Below are 25,328 nucleotides of genomic sequence, written 5' to 3'. Positions count from 1 at the left end.
TTTGTGTCACAAGGAAGATGAGAGACTGTGAGATATCCTGCCATGATATAATCTTTAATCCCTATACATATATTTCCCTCTGTAACATTGCACATCATCAGTTTTGGACAGAACAGACAGATGGAGTATTTTGGTCACAAGAAAAATGAATAGAAATCAATAAATAATAGAAAAGTCTTCTTCACACAACCACATATAAAGTTCTACATATTGAATACAACAATGTAACAGGACAGTTAAACCATTGTATCTGTACAAATAGAGTTTCACACATTTCACAAACTTTATGATATTACTGCACGTTTTGGCCAACATACAGAGACGCAGGTTACAGATGTAACTCCGGATCTCTGAGTCTGAGAGGTTCCCGACACCTGGGTCCAATCATGTTTTCATTCGTAGAGCGAGTTTGATCCGGTTTGATGCTGTGGTTTTAGTTAGTTTAGCTGCTCACGTGTTTAATCCCTATACATAGTATTCGTCTCTCACATTCATGATGATGCTGGCGAACCATATTTATGTTATAAAGCCAACAAACACGTTTTCACTGGAGAGAAAAAATGAAGTTGACTTTAACAAACACTCGTAAACAACAAGGTCAGGGCTGGGGTTCTCACAAAGCACCTTTTGAATAGATGCTGAGTCCACGTGCGACATAATGCAGATAAAAGTTTGTGTTTTCAGAGGTCAAATGATTTCAGAGACTTCCTCCGCTCGCAGCACGACGAGGAGCCGGCGCGTGGATAGAAGGTCACGTTTATCTGCATTATTGTGCACAGGGTCAAACCGAGCCCTGGTCGTTCAGGTACAGTTTCAACACAGATGCACATTCACATGCGTCCTCGTCCTTTCACACGGCGTGCGCTCCCCCCCCCCACACACACACACACACACACACACACACAGAAACAGCTCGACGTACACGCTGTCCATTCTGTTTCTACACCCAGGAGTCGGGGGAGCCGGTGAACTTGTTGGCCCTGTTTGAAGGCCTCCGCGTGGTGGAGTAGAAGTCCACGTAGTTGGTGTTGGCTTTGAAGTGGAGCGACTGGCCGGCGTAACCGTCGGGGGAGGACGGGGTCAGGTGGACCGGTTCGTCCTCGTACTGCTCCTCTCCGTAGCCTTGAGGGGACGACAGGTACATCCTGTAGCTGTTGTAGTTCTTCCTGTCGGGCTCGTCGTAAAACGGCTCCGTGTGCTGGGAGAGGAACATTTATAATATGATTATACAAAGCAACATTAAATGAGAATACCAAACTGTGTTCTTAATTCTACTGGGATGGATCTGCTCATTTGATATATTGAAACTGCTTTTATTTTGTCAACCAAGTGTCCAAAACCCCCAAATATTCAGCACATTCATCCTGGAGGACGAAGAAAACCAGCAAATACCAGTGAAGAAGTTGAAACCAGTGAATTGTTTGCAATGAACAGCTGATTGAGATCTGCAGTCTTACCTGGGACCGTCTCAGATCCTCTCCTGACTGTGACGAGTATGTCCCAATGAAATACGGAGTTTTCTTCTCAGACCCTGAAGTGGACACAGAAGCAAGTGTGTGCATTAATAACTACTGATGACTCCTTGGTTCACGCCGCAGTACAAGCACAGACCTGGGTACTGCTGTTTGTGTAAACTGTTGTCTCCATAATACGTGTCGAGTTGCATAGACGACTGCGCTCTCTGGTAGTTTGAACTGTGTCTTCTTATCCCGAGCATCGCCGGCGAGGACGTTGCGCTCCCGCCTGAGGACAACAACAATCCTCAGATGACTTCATGTTTGATGAGTGAGTCCGTTTCAGACACATCCTCTCTGTCAGTTGCTCTCACCTGATTGGATGACGGGGGACATCTGCAGTGGGCTGGTGGGCAGCGTCGGCTGGGACAGGTAGCGGTCTCGCTCCAGCGTGGACACAGGTGTGACAAAGTGAGTGTAGTTCCAGCCGTCCTGCACACACAAAGTTCATCCGTTTAGTGATAAATGCTCACACACTGCAGCCTCTCCTCCCTCCCCCTCTGTGTGTGTGTGATTACAGGTGTGCAGACAGGTGTTATAATATATATATGATATATAAGTGTGTGTGTGCTGGTTACCTGCTTGTAGAGGGTCCTCAGCTCTCTGTACTGCCACAGCGTGTTCAACACCTGAGACGCTGCCTTCACGACCTTCATCGAGTACCTGCCGCACACAGCGTGTCACATATGGAGTCAGTTCCCTCGTCACATGAACGTAAATACAATGGAGTCACTGTTCCTACCCTTTCCCCCGTCCTTTGCTGATGTCCACCAGCTTCTCGATGCCTCCGCTGTCGGCTAAAGCTTTGGCGTTCTCCATGTTGCGGCTGGTGACCTCGTGCAGCGTGCAGCACACCGACGCCACCGTCTCGTCCGACAGCACAGCTGGACTGCCGCCGGGCAGCCGGTTCACCAGATCCCGCATGGCGTACTTTCCTGCAGGAGGAGACACTTGTCACTTGTCGTCCATCATGTTTCGTATTAAAGTGAAACATCAACATAATTGTGATGAAGTGCGCCCCCGCCATAACTTCCTGCGGTTTGTATTAATGACTCATGTTCACATTGTTTACAGGCAGAGCGCTGACATCATCTTGTCATTGTTGCGTTTACGGTTGGGGGAGTCCACTCACTTAGTTTGTGTGACGCATCGATCATAATCATTCATGCATCAATGTTTCCGCTCGTGAAGGAGGAGCGTCTTCTCATTGTTTACTTTATATAATATATAATATAACAATAAAGTGTTTCTGAGAATACAGAACACGTTATTGTAACTCCAGGTGTGTACCCGTGCTGTCCAGAAGGGGGCGCTGTGCGCTTACTGTGATATGAACATATTTTAACAAGCTGCTGATGTGTTTGTGGATTCAACGTGTTCTGTGTGTGTGTGTGTGTGTGTGTGTGTGTGTGTGTGTGTGTGTGTGTGTGTGTTTGGACCTATGAGCTCCTTGTTGCGGCTGTCCAGCGCCATGTTGCGGAGGGCGGTGGCGACGGAGCAGACGACCCGGTCGTTGTCCATCCTCAGCAGCTCCACCAGGATGGGCAGACCTTTCTCTTTACGCACCGCCGCTCGGATGTAGGCTGAGAACTGGACGGACACACACACACACACACACACACACACACACACACACACACACACACACACACACACACACACACACACACACTTTTATTGCTTAAATCAGTGAAGTGTTGTGGTACCGCCATCATGGAGATGAGTTCTACCTTCCAGTTTCCAGCAGAGAGGTTTTGCAGCGACCCGGCGGCGCCCTCCAGCGTGGCGGGGTTAGAGCTCTCGGCCAGCAGGTTGAGGTACGGCTTCACCACCATCGGGTGCCACAGCAGCTCCGCCCCCCGCAGGTGCTGGGAGAAACCCGGGATCGGCCCGACGCCGTCCCACTGCACCAAACACACAAATTGCACTTTTTGAAGTAGAGCACAAAGTATTTTATTGTGAGACAATATTCTCCCCCATTTCTCAGATTCTTACAGGACCTCTTAGGGACCCCCCCCCCCCTCTGTGTTGCTACCTTGTCGTCGGGCCAGCCGCCCCTCTTCCTGCCGCGCCTCCTCTTGCCCCAGCAGATGTAGTCCAGCTCCTTGGCCGGGGAGGAGAAGCCCAGCAGGGTGTCCAGCTCCTGGTTGCCGAGCAGGCGAGAGGAGGGCATCTCCACCTCTAGCCGGTACGAGAGGTTCCTCAGGGTGCAGACGCTGTTCTCCACGATCTGAGACGCAGAACAATATAAATATGAGTGAATCTGAATGTAGCGGTGTACATTTTAGGGGTAAGATCGTGAGAATGGCTTGTGACAGTGTGTGTGTGTGTGTGTGTGTGTGTGTGTGTGTGTGTTTTTTGCAGCACCTTGCTGTCGTAGTCGGAGGTGTTGACGCAGGCTTTGAGGACGTGAAGCAGCGAGTCCACCAGACCTTCACAGCAACGCAGCTGACTCCTCGCCTCCTCCCCTGCTGAGCTCAGGTTCCTCACACACACACACACACACACACGTTCACACGCATTAATTCAAACTGAGGTGCAGTGTGTGGATTCCCCCACAGGGTGGCTTAAAACCTGCCCAGATACAAGTAAAGGAAGGAGCTGATCCTCCAATAGGAACCTTCAGCTGCCACTAATGGAGAGCTGACATGAGAAGACTGCACAACAGCACATAACTCCCACAATGCATTTCTATACCATCAATCTACAGCCTGGAGGCTTCGTGTGCACAGAGATGAAGTTTCCCTGAGTCACTTAAAGCTATTAAAGGGAATACATTATCACAGTTTGTGTACCGTCATGATCGACCAGCAGCTGGGTGACTTTAAGTTCAGAGTGTGTCCCGTCAGTCATGTGACACTATTATTCTGCATTTATTGCTGTAAAATTGAGCAAGGCTTTGATTTTTAACAGATAACACTTTGCTGTTATTTGCCTCTGAAGGCCAATGTGGTCAAATGCACACTTAACACTTGATGCTTCCTCTCCGTTACACCGCCTGTCACTGACGGCTATATGACGTGATTATGTGCTGTGGTTTTACACGGAGAGAAACGACGACCACTGAATCCAAATCTCTTCACACATTCAGCAGGGGGTGCGTTTGATTCGTTCCTCACCTCAGACAGCCGGTGGTGTTGCGCAGCAGCAGAGACGACTGGAACTTGACTTTGTGTTCGTCGCGGTGCGAGACGCTGCTCCAGCCCGAGTGGGGGATGACCACCGTGTTGGTCAGCGTGGACAGAGCGTCACGGATGATGGTCATCTTCACTGCGTCACACGAGGAGAGGTTCCACAGGACGCCTGTAAAGAAGGGTTCAAGTGTTCAGAGACACCTGGGAAATACTGAAACCCGAGGCTTAGAGCTAGATGAGAAGGGGATATGTAGCTACCGCTAGAAGCTAGTTAGCTTAGCTTAGCGCAAAGCACCCTGCTCCACCCTGGTCCACCCTGCTGCACCCTGCTCCACCCTGCTGAACCCTGCTCCACCCTGCTCCACCCTGGTCCACCCTGCTGCACCCTGCTCCACCCTGCTGAACCCTGCTCCACCCTGCTGCACCCTGCTGCACCCTGCTGCATCCTGCTGCACCCTGCTCCACCCTGCTGCACCCTGCTGCACCCTGGTCCACCCTGCTGCACCATGCTGCACCCTGCTGCACCCTGCTCCACCCACAATCTATAATCAGTAAATCACAAAGTCTTAGTGTAAAACAGAGCAGCGATAATAATGGGACATGTTCAGTTTTAAAATAGAAACTTTCTATCCTCTCCTCTGTGCCCTCCCCAGGATGTGAGGCGTCCAGCAGCTCCTTATCTCCTGATATTAAACAGTATGTGCGGTGGCTGCAGAGCTGTTTCCAAAGCACATTATCTTAGCATCTGTCGTGAGGACTGTGCCGAGATCTGTTCTGTCAACACTGAGCGCTGAGTGTTTAAGCCGCTGTCGCTCTCACCTCCCACAGAACAGCCGATACACAGATTTATACACCGCCAGCCAGTCAGACTGCGACACAGAGCGACGCTCGGCCGGCCGGGTGGACGCCCACACACACCAGAGCAGGATTCAAATGTTGAATGTTTTTGTCAGTGTGGTCGCTCGTCACGGCTACCTAACACTTTCAGAAACTGCTGGATGTTCTTGTTTTGGGTTATGTTGTAGATGTTTATTGTCAGTGAGTTTAGACTCGGCTGAGGAGTCACATGGAGGGCGCTTTTAAAAGCTTTTCTGCTGTTTAATCGTGAATTGTTGCACAAACTTGAAAGAAAATAATCTATAACTGTGTTTTCTGAAATGTACAGACGCTCAGCTGTGCAGCAAACATTTCTCTCTCTTTAAATTCCATGATTTAAAAAGGATTTCTCAGTTAAGTCATTGACAATCTCACATTAAATTGTATTTCCTGTATTTACTGGCCTCAATTAACAACCACACTGTGTATTTCTGAGGGCTCCTCGTTTGCTGTTTCACTAAACAGCTGGGAGCTATAGAAATGTCAACACAGCAGTTGAGAAAATGAAACCTGACTCGACGTACCAGTGACCAGCTCGCGCACTTCGTTGTCGGTGGTTTTCCTGAGGAGGCGCAGCAGGGCGGGCACGCCGCCGCAGTTCCTCAGCGCCACCTTGTTGTTGTCGGTGGCCTTGCCGTACACCAGGTTCCTCAGGGCCCCGCAGGCGCTCTTCTGGACCTCGGTCAGCTTGTGATCCAGCAGGTCCACCAGGTGCTGGATCCCTCCCAGGTGACAGACCTGCAGATCACAGACATGCACAGAAACATTCAGTCTTTTGTTCATGAAAGCGTGTTAATAAAGTTTTGCGTTTAATCGACACACTTTTAAAGAACTAACCCTGCACTCATTCCATTTAGCGATATGTATCTGAAATGTTTTGGAATAAAACACCACTGAGGCATGTTCAAAACTTTCTCGTGTCATCTCAAAATAACCGCGTCTCAGGAGAGCAGCAGACGCTCCCGTTTCTCTCTGATCCTGTGTTCAAACCGTCACTGGAAACATTTGTTTCTGCCGCGTTTCCAGGCCGCTCCAAAGGCTAATTAAAAGCTCATCACCAAAGAAACCAAACGGCACTAAAACGTGAAGCTTCCGCCATTGTGTCGGAGTTATTTATTGCACGGGAAGCAGAGCAAAGAGAGAGCGAGCTGCGCTGCGGCGTGTCGGAGCGACGGCACATTTGGCGTCAATGTTACTTTAAGTTTTGTTGAAGCAGATGGCGCTTTGGCTCAGAGTTTGGCAGAAGACAAATTCAAAGTTGAAACTCTGTAAAGAATAAACTCTTAGAGAGTGCAGGGAGTGGGACATATGTGAGGCAACGTAAAGGAGCGACACTTGCAGGAGCAATGAGAGTTAAATGTACCGTCTGCTCCTTGTCTTCCTTTAGGGGAACCTGAGCTTCAGCTGCCCAGCGTGTCCCTGTCACCTTACCTCCACCTTGACCCTGTTGTCTCCGTAACACAGATGCTGCAGGTAGGCGGCGGCGTTGGCCTGGACGGAGGGGAAGTGATGCTGCAGCATGTGGATGACCTCTGGCAGCTCGGGGTCGCGCCAGGCAAACTCCCTGAGAGGCAAGAGAAAGAGAAAACCTTCATTCACTTCATCTCCATCAATGGAAATCTGACTACGCATGGTGACATTGTGACAGCCCTAACATGCTGTGTGTGTGAGTACCTGGGGTCCTTATGGATGCTCTCGATGGACGGGGTGCGCGTGGCCACCCGCTCCACCAGGCCAGAGTGCCGGTGGGAGAAGACGGGCTCGCCGGCGACCCTGTAGGAGTCCACGTACAGAGCTGCGGTGCTCAGCCCGTAGCTGCTTCTTTGGAACGGCAGCGTGCCGCAGTGGCTTGTGGCGCGAGGGAGCGTCGCCATACCTGCGGGAACGTAAGGAGGACGCAGAGCGTGATTGGGAAATACATTTGATCCAGGTTTTGTTTTCTTGGGGTTCAAGACTGGAGGCCGTGTGCAGCTATGAAGTGCAAAATACACCTGAGGTCACATTAAAGATAAAATACTGTCACGTTACACAAGTGCTTAAAAGAGGCGTTTAAATCTCCACTAAACGAAACTAAAATGGCTCCTTAGATCCTCCACTATCAAACTCCGCAGAGCTTTCAGCTTTAAATCTTTCTGCAGAGCAGCAGTACATGAAAGGTTTCATCCTAATTAAGTTCTGACCTCGGGGAGCGATAATAACAACAGTTCCTGAGCCTGTACACTCTGATTCCAGTCACTGATTTTTAGAGAGATAATCTTAAACTGAGCCCGGCTTCTCAACCCGGGGACCGGGGACCCTGAGGGGGACGCGGATGTGAAAAAGGAGGTCGTTTGAGTCATTCAATGCCATACACTACTTGTGACGTGCTGCAGTACCTGTGTTCGTCCTGTAGAGGGAGTCCTGGGGGTCGTGGGAGGGGCTGTGGTACAGGGGGCTGTGGAAGGAGCGCTCATCGAAGACGGGCGTCATGTGGCAGTCTGGAGACATCGCCGCCCTCAGCTCCGGATCTATCTGCCCCGCGTGACCGACGTACGAGCTGTGAAGCCCTGCAACGTAAGTCCAAAACAAAATTATTGTTTGGAAACGATTGATAACAATCCGGCTTTTCTGAGATCTTAAGAAACCATGACTAAATAATAATCATGTGCAGCACAAGCACAAATTCGCAATAGCTGCGACCACACACACACACGCACGCATGCATCCATGTGTTCGTGCATTCACACACACACAAGTTCACTAACACTTGACCTCCACGCCATAAAAGAAAATCCTAATTTGAGTGAAAATAATTGAGCAGAACGATCAAATGATTCTCTACAAACACGCGAGAGGAAAGAGAGCTGCGTAACATCAGTAACAACCAGATAAATGGCCGTCATGCTCGCACATAAATCACATCTCATCACTTGGCTCACACACGTGTCATCGGTAGGTGAGGCCACGCGGACGGAGATTGTATTTCATAACTCATCCCGACCGCTGTTGTGCTTATAAAACGCATGCGGACTCGGGTCATTCAGAGTCGACTGCAGGCGTCGTCATCAGCAAGTCAAACAAGCAGAGCAGAGGGTTTCTCCATCCTGCAATCTTACAGCAGATCAGTTGAAAGAGCGCTGCAATTATAAAGAGGCTTTAGGGCATACGGGGAGGGGGGGGGCAGCCTCTGTGGATCAGTCCAACAAGCTGAAGCACAATGTGCACTTAGAGCTGCTGATGAAGGAGCTGTTTGCTTCTGCAGCCCTCTTCACATAAGCGAGAAACTCTCTTATCGCAAAGGAACATTCCTTTAGAGGGAAATAAAAAACGTCTTGTTGAATCTGGACCTGACTCCATTTATTTCTTCAGGGGTCTTCAGCAGCGAAGGACACGTAACAAAAGCTTCGGGTCAGAGGACGCTTAAGATACCAAAACCTTGAAAAGTGGCAGAATGAAACATGAATTATGATTCGAGTGGTGAAGGTTTGAATCAAACTGCTTTGCAGAGGTTCACCACCTTTCTGAGTGATTTTACGCTGGATGTTATTCGACAGTATTGATTATATAAAAAAGATGTTGTTGCAGTAGTAATTACAATTTAATACCATTAAACTGTCAACGTGAGGATTAGTTTGGTCAAATCTGCATTCTTACTACGAAGTACTAGGATGTTTTAACCATTTATCTACTACTATTTATTATTATTAGTTATTTACTATTAGTTAAATATTTCAACAGTTTATTTATTATTAGTTAAATATTTCAACAGTTTATTTATTAATATTATTATTATTATTAATTAAATATTGAAACTGTTTATTATTATTAATTAAATATTGAAACTGTTTATTATTATTAATTAAATATTGAAACTGTTTATTTATTATTAGTTAAATATTTCAACTGTTTATTTATTAATATTATTAGTTAAATATTTAAACTGTTTATTATTACTATTAGTTAAATATTTAAACTGTTTATTGATTAATATTAGTAAAATATTTTAATTATTTATTTATTAATATTAGTTAAATATTTAAACGGTTTATTTATTATTAGTTAAATAGTTTAACCATTTTTTCATTACTTTTTGCTTTTCTATTTGAACAGATTATTCATTAATTTGAACTCGTTAACGGTTTATTCGTTACTTTTAGCTAAATATTTAGATCTTGTGGTGCAGTTGACTCGATAAATAAGCAAATCTGAATTCTTAATTGTTCTAATTTGCTGAGCTCCTCTCCAGTTCCTCCACAAAGCCTGGGTATCACTGCACTATTACACAAATACAATTTAATATATTTCCTATTTTCCACTCGCTCATAGTTCAAAATGTCAACCACGCTGGTGACGTTGCAATGTTTTAACCGATTCCACGGGGGAAAAGACCATCGCGCAGCTTACGGTGGTGTTTTGGCTGCTCACCAGGTTTCACTACCTAAGCTACGAGAGGCGCTGATCAGTAATAGCCTAATCTTGTATATCCATCTATTGCTTATCTCCCTCGTGTAATCTGGGATTATGTTGGATCTGAAGGATAACTGGGAATAAGGATTTAGGCGACATATTAGGCCACTTAGCAGCAGTGCAGGATGAAAACCACTCAGCTAGAGAATAGGAGGCATTTTATTTAGTTCACTGACTCTGCCTCCCACACACAACCATCCGTCCACCGTGCTCTTTGCACACATGCACAAACACAACACAGAAGGTACATCAATGAGCTTGCACATCATTGACCACGTGAACCGATGCACAGAAGGGCACGCATCGTATGAAAATGGACTAAATGAAAACACATTGCAGCGTAATGAAGTCTTCCAGTGCCGTCAGCTGATAATCACACGCTGATGCTCCCCGGGGGCTTTGTGATAGAAACACCCCTATATGGGTCAGTGGGAGCGGCTTAGTAAAGTGACAGTGGGCAGGACGGAGGAATAAATCTGTGTCGCTGCAGCATCAGCAGCACTTTCCAAAAAAATAAAGAAGTAAATCCTCCATCAGCTACACAGCAAAGTGTCGGGGGGAAGTTGCCGCAATAGATTTTGTATGTTTCTGATGCAACTTTGCAGCCGGAAGGTCGTGCCTTACTAAAAGGTTTGATACTTCTGGTTTAAAGCTACAGTTTTGGTTTGACTGTGAACACCAGACTCAATGAACAGCAGCTGCAGAAGAGAAATAATCCTCCTCGTGTTCCTCACACAGCCTCAGCGCAGCTGTCTTAACCAGACAGAGGAAGGCTAAGGTCGGATTTCCAGGGAGTCAATCAACTTATTCTCATCCTCATAAAATCATCAGCAGATATCTACATTTGAGGAGCTGAACCAGTGCGTTTGAGGCTTTAAAAAGATGACTTACAGTACAGGAAGGTATTCTTATTATACTGGACATACGATACTACGATACCAAATGCAGCATCTAGTCTTTTCTTGTAATTATGAGGATATCTTCTGTCCATGTAGTGTACACTGTACAGTATTAATATATAATATTGGGATAAGATATGTAGTGTTTCCCCTGAGAATCCATCTTTGATTTAGCTTATGCATGCATGTATTTCAACTGGTAAAGCATGCTTAGCATATTACTGTATATGTGATATGCAAAAGTAATTTAGCGTCTGACCGCTGCTCCTTATCGACTGCTTCATCTTAAGACCAATGGATACTAACAGGGTTTGTTCTCCCTGCCATCAATTTGCTAAATGGTGCACGAGAGAGCACTTTACGAGAGGCTCCTGTGATTCCCTGCTTTGTGCCCAGTTACACTGTGTGTTGTCATCTTGTACTTGTTTTCCTTCAGCCTGCTGCAGAGCAATCCCCCCCCCCCCCCCCCCCCCCAGCAAGATTAGTTCAAAAACATCTACCTGGTAGAAGTGAAATCCTGCCCTCGCTTAAAGATTACATTCCTGTTTTCTGTTACACTGGGATGCATCAAATGAAATGTTATCCAAGCCGGCAGCATTATCTAGCAGAGCTGGGAGATCGTTTGACGAGAGGCTCCGTGAAATGAGCTCCCTAAGTCTGCTGGGAGATAACATCACCTGCCGAGCTTGCAGTTTGTTCAACACGCGGCTTTAGTGAATAATTGTGCTTCACACAGATACAGGAAACTCTGCAGAGCAAAGTGTTGTGTGTTACGATATATAATCTGCTCAGTCAACTTTCCCTGGACAAAGGGTTATTAAATCAAGCGTGGCTTTGTTTATTTACACGGGCAAACATTCAAACCATCTTCGACTGCAGCAGCGACGCTCGACGCTCTGCAGCAAAGTGCTTTTATCAAAGGAAACTTAACACAAGTTTCTCCGGCCCAGATTCTGACCTGGTTGGATTTGACCAGGCAAACCTCCAGAGCATAAACTGAGCGTCTGATGAGAAGACGGAGCGCTGAGTAGAGGGAGACTGCAGCTTTCAGTCGATGTGCATTCATTAGTCTCTCATGCCTGTGCGTAACACAATATCAAAGCACCAAACGCCGTCAAGGACGAAGGCCGTGAAGGTCCCAGAGGTTCACTCGCAGGATGTGGACATGTAAGCATACTGTATATTCCTCGTGGAAGGTTTTTATCATGTCACAGAACTTAATCTCTGCATGGGACGATAACTGAGATAAAATAAAGAAGGCTTCATGATTTCAGGCTCTAAAGAGATATTGTGGAGATTAAGTCGAATGAATTAATGACTTAATTACAGAAAGGCAAAGGATTTAATATTCCATAGCTCTAGTGGTAGCTAACGTGACAGCTTGTGGGACTGACCTATGAGGCTGTCGGGGCGGGGCAGTGCGCTCCTCTGGTACATGCCGTATGGATCGGCTCCGTAGGTCAGCGGCTGGCTCTGCCTGGGCAGCGTGGAGCCGTAGTGCTGCGGCACCGCCGTCATCCCCGGACGCAGCGGTGACCCCGTCAAACACCTCCCCTCCACCAGAGACAGAGTGGAGCCCAGACGTCCTCCACCTCTTCCCAAGACCCCACCACCCAGGGCCTGCGTGACGTCCGTCGGGGAGGTTGGCGAAGGGCAGGAGAGCGGCATGGCGCTGCCGGGGAACACGGCGGCCAGAGGCTTTGGCTCCGAGAGGATGGGGGAATCGTAGTTGCTGCCCTGGGATGTTCTCAGGGAGATGCGGGAGGGTGAGACGGTGCCAGCAGTGCCGCCGCCGGGAGACTGGCTCCTGGAGGGGAGCGAGGCCATCCTCCGCAACACCCGGCCAGACACCTGCAGGGAAGATGGAGACGGATACGTTTCACATGTAGTCATTAACATTAAGCCTGAGTAGCAAACACCAGTAAATTATGCATGCACACAACCCTAACCTAACCCTAACCCTAACCTAACCCTAACACTAACCCTAACCCTAACCCTAACCTAACCCTAACCTAACCCTAACCCTAACCTAACCCTAACCTAACCCTAACCCTAACCCTAACGATTGCAAAAATCGTCTTCTATGAAAATAAGCAAAAACATCTTTGAGACAAAGTGTTTTTACCAAAAGATCCAAACATGCAAAGCAAAACATCCTTTTTGCATCCTGCATGTGTGGAGCAGTTTAGCAAAGCTTCACTAGAGGGTTATTGACAATCCTCCAACGCCATCATAGAATGACATCGATGACAATTAAACATCAACATTTCTGTTTTGTGAGAGATCTGCACACAAACACACCCGTTACTAGTCATGTGACACGTAGAGGCAGGATGCTCTATCACGCCTGATGATCATTATCTTTTCCATTTGTCCAAGTGAGTGAACCTGCGTGCCTCTGAATAACTGTCTGGATTCATTACACTGCAGGCTGAGCTCCGCGAGGAGTCAGTAGAAAACGTTTCCAGGAAGATTTGACGGAATATTTCATATTTATGGTGACAAATGTACTTTTTCCTCCTTATTACCAAATGTAAAATGTCCCTCAATTACAAACTAAGCCAACTGGATGCCGATCTGTGCCGTCTTAATCCATCAAAGCCTCAAACGCCTCGAAGGAAAATGAAGAGCCGAGACATGTAAACCCATCCATGAGAACGGGCTCACTGTTATCTGTCATCCTGCTTCTACTGTCGTGCAAAACACATATAATTATTATCCACAATGAAAGGAGAATACGGGATCATTTTAAGGTAAGACTGATGTTCTTCATCCTTCATGACGGTAATTATTACTTCAGGTGACACCATGTGAGAAGAAGAATACGATTCCTCGTTTGAGAAAACAATCGAGCTTTCAACCACGTTGTGTGATCTTCATCAGCAGCTGGGACTAATTGTACTGTAGATGTTGAAATGAGTATTTCTCCATGAGTCCAAAGTGAGTTCATTCATTCGTAACGCAGAGCAGATCCTGCCTACCTGCCCAGAGGCTTGACCCTCGGCTCTTGGGCTTCTGGATATCGAGGCTCGGGGCTCCGAGCGCACCACGTTCTGGTTGCTGTAATAGCTAACGCTGCTGTCCTGGTAGCCGCTGTCTGAATACGAGGTCATCTGGGCCGAGTGACCTCCTGAGCCTGAGAGGAAAGAGAGAGAATGTGAGGAAACACTGTGAGCTCGTTGTTACCGCTTCTTGTGAAACGTTGAAGCAGGCTCCTCCACATCCGTCACCGCCGTTTGATGATTTGCATATTATCTCACATGACTTGTTAAAAGGCATTATGCATATAAATACACGCACGTGCATCTCTGCATTAAACCTTTATGCTGCTCCTGGAACAATCTGCATATAGCTCCAACAATGATGAAGGATGAGGAAGAAGGAGCATTGGGGAGATATGTTTGCACCATCAGACCGACTGTATGGAATATAAATAAGACCAAAGGAAGAGTCCAATGTGTACGGATGATATTGTAATGTATTCTAATAAGAGAGCTTGAACCTTCGGGCTCGCTTCAGACTTTATTGGATGCATAATATGTTGCACAGTTTTGATATTTGATAATATATAAAAATCAGTTGCTTCTTTTTGTGGAATACTTTCAGCAACATAAGAATTCACAGCTGCACTGACTGCATCGACGCCCCGCTCCATGAGCCTCCTGTCTTTTTATGCTTTAACACAAGCTTTGAGGAAGCTTGATGGACCGAAGTGTCAACCGCTCCAGCGAAGATGCCTAACGTCCAACAGCGACAGGCCGTGGTTGTACTGCAGAGCTGCCAGGTGTGAGACTCTTCTGGCAAGACGCTTTAAAGTAAAGAATAACGCCTCTACATTTGTACTTTTATTCATTATTCAATAGAAATCGGAGAAAGCGTCTGGAAAAGCATGCACGCCTCCTGCTGTCGTGTTAACCACACGTGGGATCAGATTCTGCTTTAAAACATCTTCGATAGCCGCCGCTGTGTGGTGTGAACATTTAACAGACCCTCACTGTCATGCAGGGAGGCGCGGTCCAGTTCAGGCATGTAGAGTCCCTCCTCCGCCGCCTCCAGGTGACGCCCAGGACATCCAGACGCCTCCATGACTCCGCCCTGCAACTCGTCACCTGCGGAAGCAATCTGCCATTACGTGTCTGCGTGCACTGTTAGTCAAACAACAGACCCGTGCAGACAGAATCCTCTTAATCAAGATTATTAGATGCATTGAGTCTTTGACACAAAAAGAAAACAGCATTTTATAAAAGTGCTTTTGTTTTATTGGAAAGCCGACAGTGAAGAACGGTCCAGGAAACGGAGGAGAGGGATCTGTGACAGAATAGTAAATGGGTCCATTTGAAAGCTCATATCTTCTGTTGTTTTGTTTTTGCTTCACGGGACACAGTTGTCTCTCTGCATCTGGAGAAATGCTTTTCTTATTGATCATATTTGAAGCCGTGGGACCTTTTTTTTTGCAGCGTAAGACGGCGACACTTCATCTTACCCCTCGTGGTCATCTTTTCTGAGACCTTATCTTTAGCTTTAAATGTTAAAAGTGAGGAAATCATACCTGCAGATCTCCATGCAAACGACTTCTCGGATGAGCTTCAGCAGAAGAGAGGAAGAGGAGGAAATGGAGGAGAGGAGGAAAGCAGAGAGCGACGCAAATCAAATCACAGTCCGAACACTTTACATTCAATCAGTCCAGCGAGAGGGAAAAGGAAAAATATATATCTAAGGAATCTTTTGCCTCAAAACATTCCTTCACATTCAATCTTAAATACATTTTGAAGGGAATGAAGCCTCCGTCAGTATTGTGTGAAATTCAATTTACTTTTTAAATTAATACAAGAATGAGAGTCAGCTGGGATGGGACACGTTACATAACCGCGTTATCTGGGCTAAGAAAACACCTGCAGCTGCAAGAAAATCATCTCTGCAGATAACAAGAACCCGTTTTACCTGTGCAGATAAATACTATTATGTACAAGAGCTTATAAGATAGTGTGACAATCAAAAATAATCTTGCATCTTAAACTAACATCTGGACTATTTGTAGAGGGTGCATATCCCCTCCTCATGCATGTGTGTGTGTGTGTGTGTGTGTCTGAAGGTGTGTTGAGAGTGATGTACGCAGGTTGCGACAGCACAATGTGACCGTCGACTGTGTGGACATCATTCCTCATGAAGACGAATGTCACTATTATGTGGCGTGACGCAGCAGTCTGCGACCACGCAGGATCTACAGCCAACTGTGATCCATATAACAACAAGGCGAAGTGCTGCGGGCGCATTTTAAAGGGACATTACGAACGTTAATGAATGAGCTGCAGGCCTCAAAGACTAAAACAACATTAGAAGAAACTCTTTGTTGTTTAAAGGAAGCACATTTGTGATGCAATACAACACTTCATGCCTACCTGCTACTGTCTCCCGCTGGCGACTCAGCTCCCAGCATGCACCTCTCCAGCTGGCTCGCCACGATCTGCCGCTCCTCCTCCAGCTCCCGAGTCAGCCGCTCGAACTGAAGCTCCTACAGGAAGACATTTACGGCAGTGATTATAACCCGACATCCACGACACGGCAATTTAAGCTTCCTTTTTAAGCCCTATTTGATGCCAGTTAGAATTAAATGTAAAACCCGTTTTGCGTTTGTCCTGAATGACTTGACTGATTCCTCCGCCGCCCTGAGATCGACTGTTAAAGGGGATTGAAGATTTAAAACACTAAAACTGTGCCCAAGACCTTTCACTGGCCTTCACTTCAGGTAATGTAATCACACGCAGAGCACAGAGGACCGAGCGGAGGTGAGCAAATGGAGATTTCAAGGCCTCCATTTACCGCAGACGGTAGAAACGGATGTGACCTCACTTCCTGTTGGAGGGGTTGATAGTGACCGACAGAGAGCTGAAGGAGCATACATCAATAGAAAGCTTGCTGTGCTTTTGAGTGGCCTATTTAAATATTTAATTATGTCATTATGGGAAATGTGTAAACTGCTCTGATGTATATCTTATACATGAGATGAGCAGTGTCTCACAGGCCTGAACATTACAGCATGTTAATGTTTCTTAATGCTGAATACACGGCGCCCCGCAGGAACACCACTCTTATTCATCATCCTGTGTTGTCATCGTGCAACACACGGTCCATAATGGACAGTTGTAGGGTTTCTCATGGCAGTAAGTAATTACTATAATCAAAACCTTTTGTGCTTCTGGTCTCAAAATGTGATCATGCACAGAAAGGACGTGACATGCAGCATCAGAACACTAAAGAAATGTCCCATTACTGGAGCTGGGAGGGCTCCAACGCCTTGCTCAAGGGTATGAAGGTGCAGCAGATGTTTGCCGCCTGTGGTGGGATAGCTGGTAGTTTTGGCACTCCCTCATCTGTATTCTGTTACATAACACAGACGCTTCCCAGCTGCTTCATAAATCTTCGAGGAACCACAGCTGGTGTCGTCAAGGAGGTCCGCGGGAGGATGATCTGTCTGCGAAGAACGTCTAAATATAAAAGCACCACCTGGCTGCAAAACACACAGCTTCTGCAGAAGCCTCGTTGTGAAGCGATTCAGGAAGTGATGATTTACTGACAGTGAAGTGAGTCGTCTAAAGATCGCACACACGCTCACGCCTTCAGTTTGGATCATTTGGATCATTTGGACCAGAGAGTGTCCGGTGTGTGTGTGTGTGTGTGTGTGTGTGTGTGGGTGTGGGTGTGTGTGTGTGTGTGTGTGTGTGTGTGTGTGGTTGAGTTTTTATTTAGATTCTTTGCTAAAATTAATTCTGTTTAAATATTATGTTGGATCTTATATGAGCTCATTGCAACACAACGACAACGACTTGGAACAATATCTGTTAATAAACGTGTGTGTGTGTGTGTGGGAAGACGGTGTGTGAAAGATACAGAGGGGAGAGAGAGTGAAGATGATCTGTGGAACTACACCTCCTGTGAAGATGATCTGTGGAACTACACCTCCTGTGAAGATGATCTGTGGAACTACACCTCCTGTGAAGATGATCTGTGGAACTACACCTCCTGTGAAGATGATCTGTGGAACTACACCTCTTGTGAAGATGATCTGTGGAACTACACCTCTAGTGAAGATGATCTGTGGAACTACACCTCCTGTGAAGATGATCTGTGGAACTACACCTCTAGTGAAGATGATCTGTGGAACTACACCTCTAGTGAAGATGATCTGTAGAACTACACCTCTAGTGAAGATGATCTGTAGAACTACACCTCTAGTGAAGATGATCTGTGGAACTACACCTCTAGTGAAGATTATCTGTGGAACTACACCTCTAGTGAAGATGATCTGTGGAACTACACCTCTAGTGAAGATGATCTGTAGAACTACACCTCCTGTGAAGATGATCTGTGGAACTACACCTCTAGTGAAGATGATCTGTGGAACTACACCTCCTGTGAAGATGATCTGTGGAACTACACCTCCTGTGAAGATGATCTGTGGAACTACACCTCCTGTGAAGATGATCTGTGGAACTACACCTCCTGTGAAGATGATCTGTGGAACTACACCTCTAGTGAAGATGATCTGTGGAACTACACCTCCTGTGAAGATGATCTGTGGAACTACACCTCCTGTGAAGATGATCTGTGGAACTACACCTCTAGTGAAGATGATCTGTGGAACTACACCTCCTGTGAAGATGATCTGTGGAACTACACCTCTAGTGAAGATGATCTGTGGAACTACACCTCTGTGAAGATGATCTGTGGAACTACACCTCCTAGTGAAGATGATCTGTGGAACTACACCTCTGTGAAGATGATCTGTGGAACTACACCTCCTGTGAAGATGATCTGTGGAACTACACCTCTAGTGAAGATGATCTGTGGAACTACACCTCCTGTGAAGATGATCTGTGGAACTACACCTCTAGTGAAGATGATCTGTGGAACTACACCTCCTGTGAAGATGATCTGTGGAACTACACCTCCTGTGAAGATGATCTGTGGAACTACACCTCTAGTGAAGATGATCTGTGGAACTACACCTCTATTGAAGATGATCTGTGGAACTACACCTCTAGTGAAGATGATCTGTAGAACTACACCTCTAGTGAAGATGATCTGTGGAACTACACCTCCTGTGAAGATGATCTGTAGAACTACACCTCTAGTGAAGATGATCTGTGGAACTACACCTCTAGTGAAGATGATCTGTGGAACTACACCTCCTGTGAAGATGATCTGTGGAACTACACCTCTAGTGAAGATGATCTGTGGAACTACACCTCCTGTGAAGATGATCTGTGGAACTACACCTATGGGGGCAAGTACTTCTTACATGGATGCGATAGGTTGTGAATAACTCTTTACCTTCAATACGTAAAATCAGCATTTATGGTTTACTCGGGTTATCTTTGTCGAATAATAAAATACGTTTGATGATCTGAACATTTATTTTTACTGGAGGTCAAAAGCCCTTCAAATCATAATCCTTTAAAAACTACAAAAGACACACTCGCAGCTGTTTACATCTCTTGATAAAAGCTCTTTTGTATTTGGGTCAGCTCTGGACATGTGATGCACAAAGTCTCCTCGGTCAGATGGTGGACAGTGATTTAGTTAATGTTCTCATCAGGTCGCTCACATGCACTATGAACTGCTCTGGAAGCTGAAGGCCTGCTTCGAAAATCGAATATAACTCGCAACACATAACATCTAAACAAGAATGGCACACATATAGACAGGGGACTGACTATGACTCATCCCTTCATCACTGTGTGAAACTTTAACGATCCCCAGGAGGAAGTACACGCAGCTACGTTTGCTGTTAATAAGTGTTGAATTGCAGCAATTAATCCGAGTTAATTGGAGATATTTTAGGGTTGATATGGCTCTGAAATATTGCAAAAATGTTAATTTAATTGTGCAACTGCAGAACAATACTTTCATTTTGAGTCCAGACTGACACAAGTCATGTAAAGTGACATTTTAATATCGTTACGTCGGTACAAGTGTTCTAGAGCGAGTCGCTTGCTTCGGGTTTCTTTAAGGTGAGTCATAAAGAGAATATATTGAAAGAAGAAAGTCAGTGTGTTGAGAAATAATAGGTTCAACGGAGGAAAACAGAACAATGAAACACGATCACACACAGGAAGATGCAAATGAGCGATCGTACAAGAGAGATAACCCTTGAAGGAGAAGAGAGAAGAAAACAATGTTGCATCTGCTCTGACGGGAACATGGTGTGAAATAAGTTGCATTAAAAGGAAAAGTAGAAGTTCAAGATGCATCTGACGCAAAGGACGACAAGAGGTCGCGTGAAGTGTCAGCGTCACATGCAGATTGATTCTGCACTTAAAGGGACACAACAGCCATTCAAACCCCATGGTGTCTGTCGCAGCCTCTGCGCCTCGACATCTCCTCACATCGCTTCAGAGCAGCACAGAGACAGCACGGGAACACACAGCCCTCCTTGTTTCACGTTACGGCACGCCTCGAGGGACAAAGAGGAGCCACATTGCGCCCTGCGCCAGTCACCTCGTGATGTCTGGTAACGCGCCCAGCCCTGCCAGGTCGACGCAGAGCCGTGCCAGGCGATGCTTCGTACCAGCTGGGGGTTACCGGACGATTCACCACGGATTATTGTGCGCCGTCACAAAGTGTTTCTCTCTCTTATCTAGTGACACTAACCACAGCCCTCTGCGTCTTATTCCTTTCTGCCGTATCTAATCATAGCCCGGCAGTTTGGTTTATCCCGACTGCATCTGTGATACCCGTGAAATGTTCGGCCTAGTTCTGCCGCTGCGACACATTGCTGCTCTTGCTATAAATCGCCATCTTAAAGAGAGCACTTAAAGACTTTGTTGAAAAGGCAGATTAACATTTCCAGGCCCACTTTGCTGCACAGAGAAGCATTTGTTCTCTGCGATGACATCGTCTGACACGGCAGGAAACTTTTCAGCCACAACATTAATCGTGTCTATTTTCTATTTCTATCCAGAGGCATCATGTCATTCAACAATCGTGCAGGGAGAGACCATCAGAGACACTACACCCACAATAGACCTGAATGCTGCGCATCCCGCTTTTGTTTTGCCATCTCTCGTGCTCTCTCCGCCTACACGTGTAACCCATCGATGGATTAAAACACTTCCCGTCTCTTTATACCCCCAAACGCCCACATTTTGATGGAAAGCAACAAGTTGTGCTCGTTCTCTGAGGGTTGTCAAAAGGCATTCTGGGAGACAGTGGAAGGCACTAAGGAGATGAGGCAGGTGGAGGCAAATTGGGTTCAATGAGAGTAAATTACTCCTGGAAATGCAAAGAACATCACAGATTGATGCGATCGGCTTCCTGTTCCACCAGCATGACTCGGCTGCAGGCGGCTAACATGACACGCAACCTTGAGCATCCATGATCTTGAAATCAACACGGCAGGCCGCAACAACAGGCCATCATAAGCTCTCTCTTTCCTGAAAACATGACAGAGAGCATGCATTCAAATGCAGCCAGATGTCAAACTGCAACAGCTCTGTGCCTCAGATATCATCATGTGGCGGGCGGTGACATAACTGGATTGACAGAGGCGGTTTAACCCTCAGATTCAGAGTGTGACCCTGCAGCTCATGCGAAGCAAACCTCTCGCAAAGTCAAAGTGGCCACACAGCTCCATCAATCCTTCGCATCGCGATTCGGTAAATTTACTTTGACGACACACGTGCCGTTTCTGGCTCTAATCGTCAAAATCAATCCCAGCGTGGAGAGCGCTGACGTGGTCCAGTTGTTGTTTCATTGAGCTTGTTTTCCCCTCCTCTCCATCCTCGGAGGGGTTTTGCTGAGCAGGCATGTTTTGTTTTTAGCAGCACCATGCGTCACATTCAGTGGGAACCTGCTTGAACACCTAGGAGACGAACTTGCTTTGTTTTCCCTAACAGGATAATGTTATTTATTGACCATCATGCACCTGTGCAGCCAAGCATCGTTCCAACACCCAAAGACACTTAAAACAGTTGCAGTTGAAGAAGTTGGATGTGTGTGAAATATGAAGCTACATCACGCAGCCGGTTAGCTTAGCTTAGCAAGACTGGAAAGGAAAACACAATCTGCCTCCCAGCTCCACTAAAGCTCATTAACTGACACGTTATATCTCCTTTATTTAAATCCCTGCAGAAAACAAAGTGTATAAAGCGACCGCGTAAATATGCTGACGTGAAGTTGGAGGTCAATTTCAATGTCAACCCAGACACGCTTGGTAAGACGTCATATTGTGACGGCTCTGTAAACGCTTTAGATGTGATATCGGGGACACATTTCAGTCTTGATTTCGCAAATGATGCAAATAGCAGCGACAGACGTCTCATCTTTCATTTTGGCGCATCTTTGCTGCAAGCCGTTGTCTCATCATCTAATCAATCTCACAGTGTTTCCCCCGAGAAGTGACAAAATAATACACACACACATAGGTTTTAGGTTTCCAAGTCGCCACATCTACAGCAGTCACTTGCCTGCTCACGTCCATCACTCTCCCACTTTGAATGGGCTAAATGAGAGCAAAGTGGAGAAGCATCGGGCCCCAAACACAATGGAAGGCAGTAGCTGATGTGCTCCATTTAGCATGTCTAATTTGACATTTCTGTGGAGGAACTGCAGGCGGTAGATTTGACGCTTGAGCAGCGCTGTGGTCTGCATTTCAACACAGAGAAAGGTAAAGCAACTCCATTATGTTTTCTTGTCTCTGCTGTTTTCTGTCTTGCAACTTTAGAATTGCAATCATGCTGCACGTTATAAGATGTGTGTTAGCTGGTAATCACCCATTTATTTCCATCCTGTTATCAACATGCGCCCCCTGAGTGGAGACATCAAGAAAGCAGCTCTTTCCTCTGGAGATTAGCTACGAGGATTTGCATGCATGCTGGATTAAAGCAACTTTGCATGTTATAATAAAGGCATCAGATAGCTACACATGCGTGTCCTTCAACGCATGTTCGGGGAACTGATGCAGCAGTCGTGGCTGCAAGCAGAGCTTCTGAAGCATTAAGTATGATGGAGGGGTGACGAAGCAGCTCCTAGTGTGTTCAACGGAAATCAAGGAAGCCAAAACTTCACATCAGTTCAGATTTAAGAGCAATCTGAGGCCCTTGTTTTTGTCTGATGGCTCAAAAGAGATTGCAGATTACAAGTCAGCGGACATTATAAGCCTTTAAATAGCAATCGAGTCACAAATCGAGGGACTAGGTTGAGAACATGGACACTGTCCAGGCATAATTAAGAGCAGGCAGAACAGACAGACTCCAATGTTGACGGGATAGAAAGCAGCATAAAAATAACAGCGGGGAAGAGAGACAGACGGAGAGACGGAGATTCACTGCAGCTGCAACTGTTTCCCACATAATAACACAGAGCTGATGCTTTTCAACGGGTGTCAAAAAGTTAGCGGTGGGAAAAACAGATCTGTCAGCGAGACATTAATGACACTGTACATCATTTTACCAGCGACAAGTGAAATACTGAAGTTCACACTGTTTATAATCCGTGTCCATCATCGTTCAAATGAAGAATTATGCTACAAATGACATCGCACACGGACGAAAACATGTGTTCCTCAGTGTTTTTAAAAACACTTGTCCGATGAAATTGTTAAGGAGAGTTTTAATAGAGTTTTGGGTGCAAATTCGGGCGGCTCAGTTTAGCATGGAGACCCATTATATTGCAGTCTCATCTTGAGATAATCCTCAGGATTTGCTCAGTAAATTTGAGGGAATCACAGACTTCATTTATCCCGTAAGCAGGGGCGGGGCCAGAGGGGCGGGGCGGGGCTCCCCCCCCCTACCAGAGTCAGAAGGTGATGCTATCATGAATGGACTACCGAACAAACTCTTCAATCAAATCCACAAAGAGACCAAAACGATTACAAACAACTGCTTTTTGTGTCACTTTCAGTGTGTTGGTCTTCTGTACAACGGGTGGGGGGGGGGCCCATTGTCTAATAATCTGTCCATACTGTATGTGTGCAATGAGGTCCAATGCAGACCGGGCATCCTGGAGTAGATAAGATCGTTCATCCACACCTTCCAAAGTGAATGAATTGGTGAGAAAAGCACACACACACAACGATGAGGGTGTGAATGCAGCATCGTCTGCGTCCTACCTGCTCTTTGACAGACGCCAGGAGGTTGTTGGTGGTGGTGCTGCTGGCGTTCGGCGGGAGGCCGTGACCGCTCGGCCCCTCTCTGAGCACCAAGGGCCCTTCCCCCTCTGCGTCCCCTTCCTCCATCTCCTCCACCTCGGTACTATAATCCAGAGCCGGCCGGCTGCTGAGGCGCCCTCTCTGACCCTGCAGAAGGACTACAAGCCGGTTAGGATGTGCACAAAGAGGAGACACTGAACAGAAAATCCCTGTCATGCCCCCGGGGGCCTCTAAGTGTGACTTTATGTGTTTTACCTGCTATAATATTCCTGCAGGGATTCACATTGACCTGAAGCTACTCTGTTTATTAAACCTCTGTAATATCCCTGCAGGGACTGCTAGAGAATTTACAGTGACCTTATGATATCACTATAACAATTCTACAATACCCCAATGGTGACTTAGTGTGGTTGTTGCTTTTCATGCAGCTATTATCAATTTCTGTAGGGATTCATAATACTAATATTCTAGTGCTTTGACATATACACATTTTAATCTATGGTATTTTGAGGCTATCCAGTGGGGATTTAACCCTCACTGACACATATTGTATACATTATATTATATATTTCCCCACAACGCAATAGTTTTCCCTGAAAGGTTATGCATTGCATGTGCAGGTGTGCATGCAGGCTGCACAGAAAGCATTTAACAGCGTGTCACGTTCTCTCCTCATATTAGAGCTTGAGCTACCCGCGATGAGCCTCCATCATATGCTTCACGCAGCCTGTCTGTCAAACGTGCACATCAATCACTCAACAACAGCCAAGGACGAGGTCACACGGACTCCCCGGGAGCGCGGCTGCACTGAAAGCGAGCCTCCCTCTCCGTTTCTGTGCATCCTTCAGAGGAGCCGAGCTGCCCGCCCGCCTGGCAAGCGGCTGCGGCTGTCAGTGCGACTCACCGGCCAGATGTTGCCGTTAGAAGCAGGCCACAGCTGGCTCCAACCGTCCTGTTACGCATCCATCCTCCTCCTGCAAGCGGCCGTGACAGCTACTACATTTCCCACGCGCTGACAAATAAACAAAACAAACAGTCCCGTGCACGTCCACACACCACTCGTTGCGATATTGTCTTCTTCTTCTGCTTTCTTTTATTTATCCGGTGTAGGATTTCAATGCACCCATCTATCCCTGGCGTCCGCGCGGCACACAGCCACCCGCCCACCAACCCGCCCAGCCACTATTACCGATCAACGGCGTGACGTCACCATGCGGCTATGGATTGTTTTCCGATACCGGGATCGATGAACCGCTGATGCAGAGATGCACGCGACGCTGAAGCCGTGATGTAAAGGAAGACGCAGCAGCGC

At 46.6% G+C, this 25,328-nt stretch overlaps 1 protein-coding gene across 5 annotated transcripts; it reads right to left on the bottom strand.

Moving 5' to 3' along the window:
- Positions 1 to 33: 33 nt before the first annotated feature.
- On the bottom strand, positions 34 to 25,244 carry LOC115021796 (plakophilin-4-like). 5 transcript variants are annotated; one of them, XM_029452476.1, is made up of 22 exons: positions 24,921 to 25,244; positions 23,978 to 24,174; positions 16,269 to 16,381; positions 15,419 to 15,453; positions 14,859 to 14,978; positions 13,851 to 14,005; positions 12,264 to 12,720; positions 7,900 to 8,070; positions 7,199 to 7,400; positions 6,956 to 7,088; positions 6,049 to 6,262; positions 4,634 to 4,817; positions 3,882 to 3,999; positions 3,550 to 3,744; positions 3,245 to 3,418; positions 2,954 to 3,104; positions 2,257 to 2,449; positions 2,093 to 2,177; positions 1,829 to 1,946; positions 1,612 to 1,743; positions 1,458 to 1,531; positions 34 to 1,198 (listed from the first exon to the last, which is right to left on the bottom strand). In XM_029452476.1, the coding sequence occupies exons 2-22, from the start codon at positions 24,101 to 24,103 to the stop codon at positions 941 to 943; spliced, it is 3,408 nt and encodes a 1,135-aa protein (XP_029308336.1). In that variant the 5' UTR covers positions 24,104 to 24,174; positions 24,921 to 25,244; the 3' UTR covers positions 34 to 940. The 5 variants fall into 5 exon arrangements, with proteins under 5 accessions (XP_029308336.1, XP_029308328.1, XP_029308343.1 ...); XM_029452468.1 differs by having other exon boundaries at positions 23,978 to 24,163; XM_029452483.1 differs by having other exon boundaries at positions 14,865 to 14,978; positions 23,978 to 24,163.
- Positions 25,245 to 25,328: the final 84 nt, after the last annotated feature.

Source organism: Cottoperca gobio, chromosome 2 (genome assembly GCF_900634415.1).
Source record: "Cottoperca gobio chromosome 2, fCotGob3.1, whole genome shotgun sequence".
NCBI classification, from domain to species: Eukaryota; Metazoa; Chordata; class Actinopteri; order Perciformes; family Bovichtidae; genus Cottoperca; species Cottoperca gobio.
This window is presented reverse-complemented; position numbering and strand designations above follow the sequence as displayed.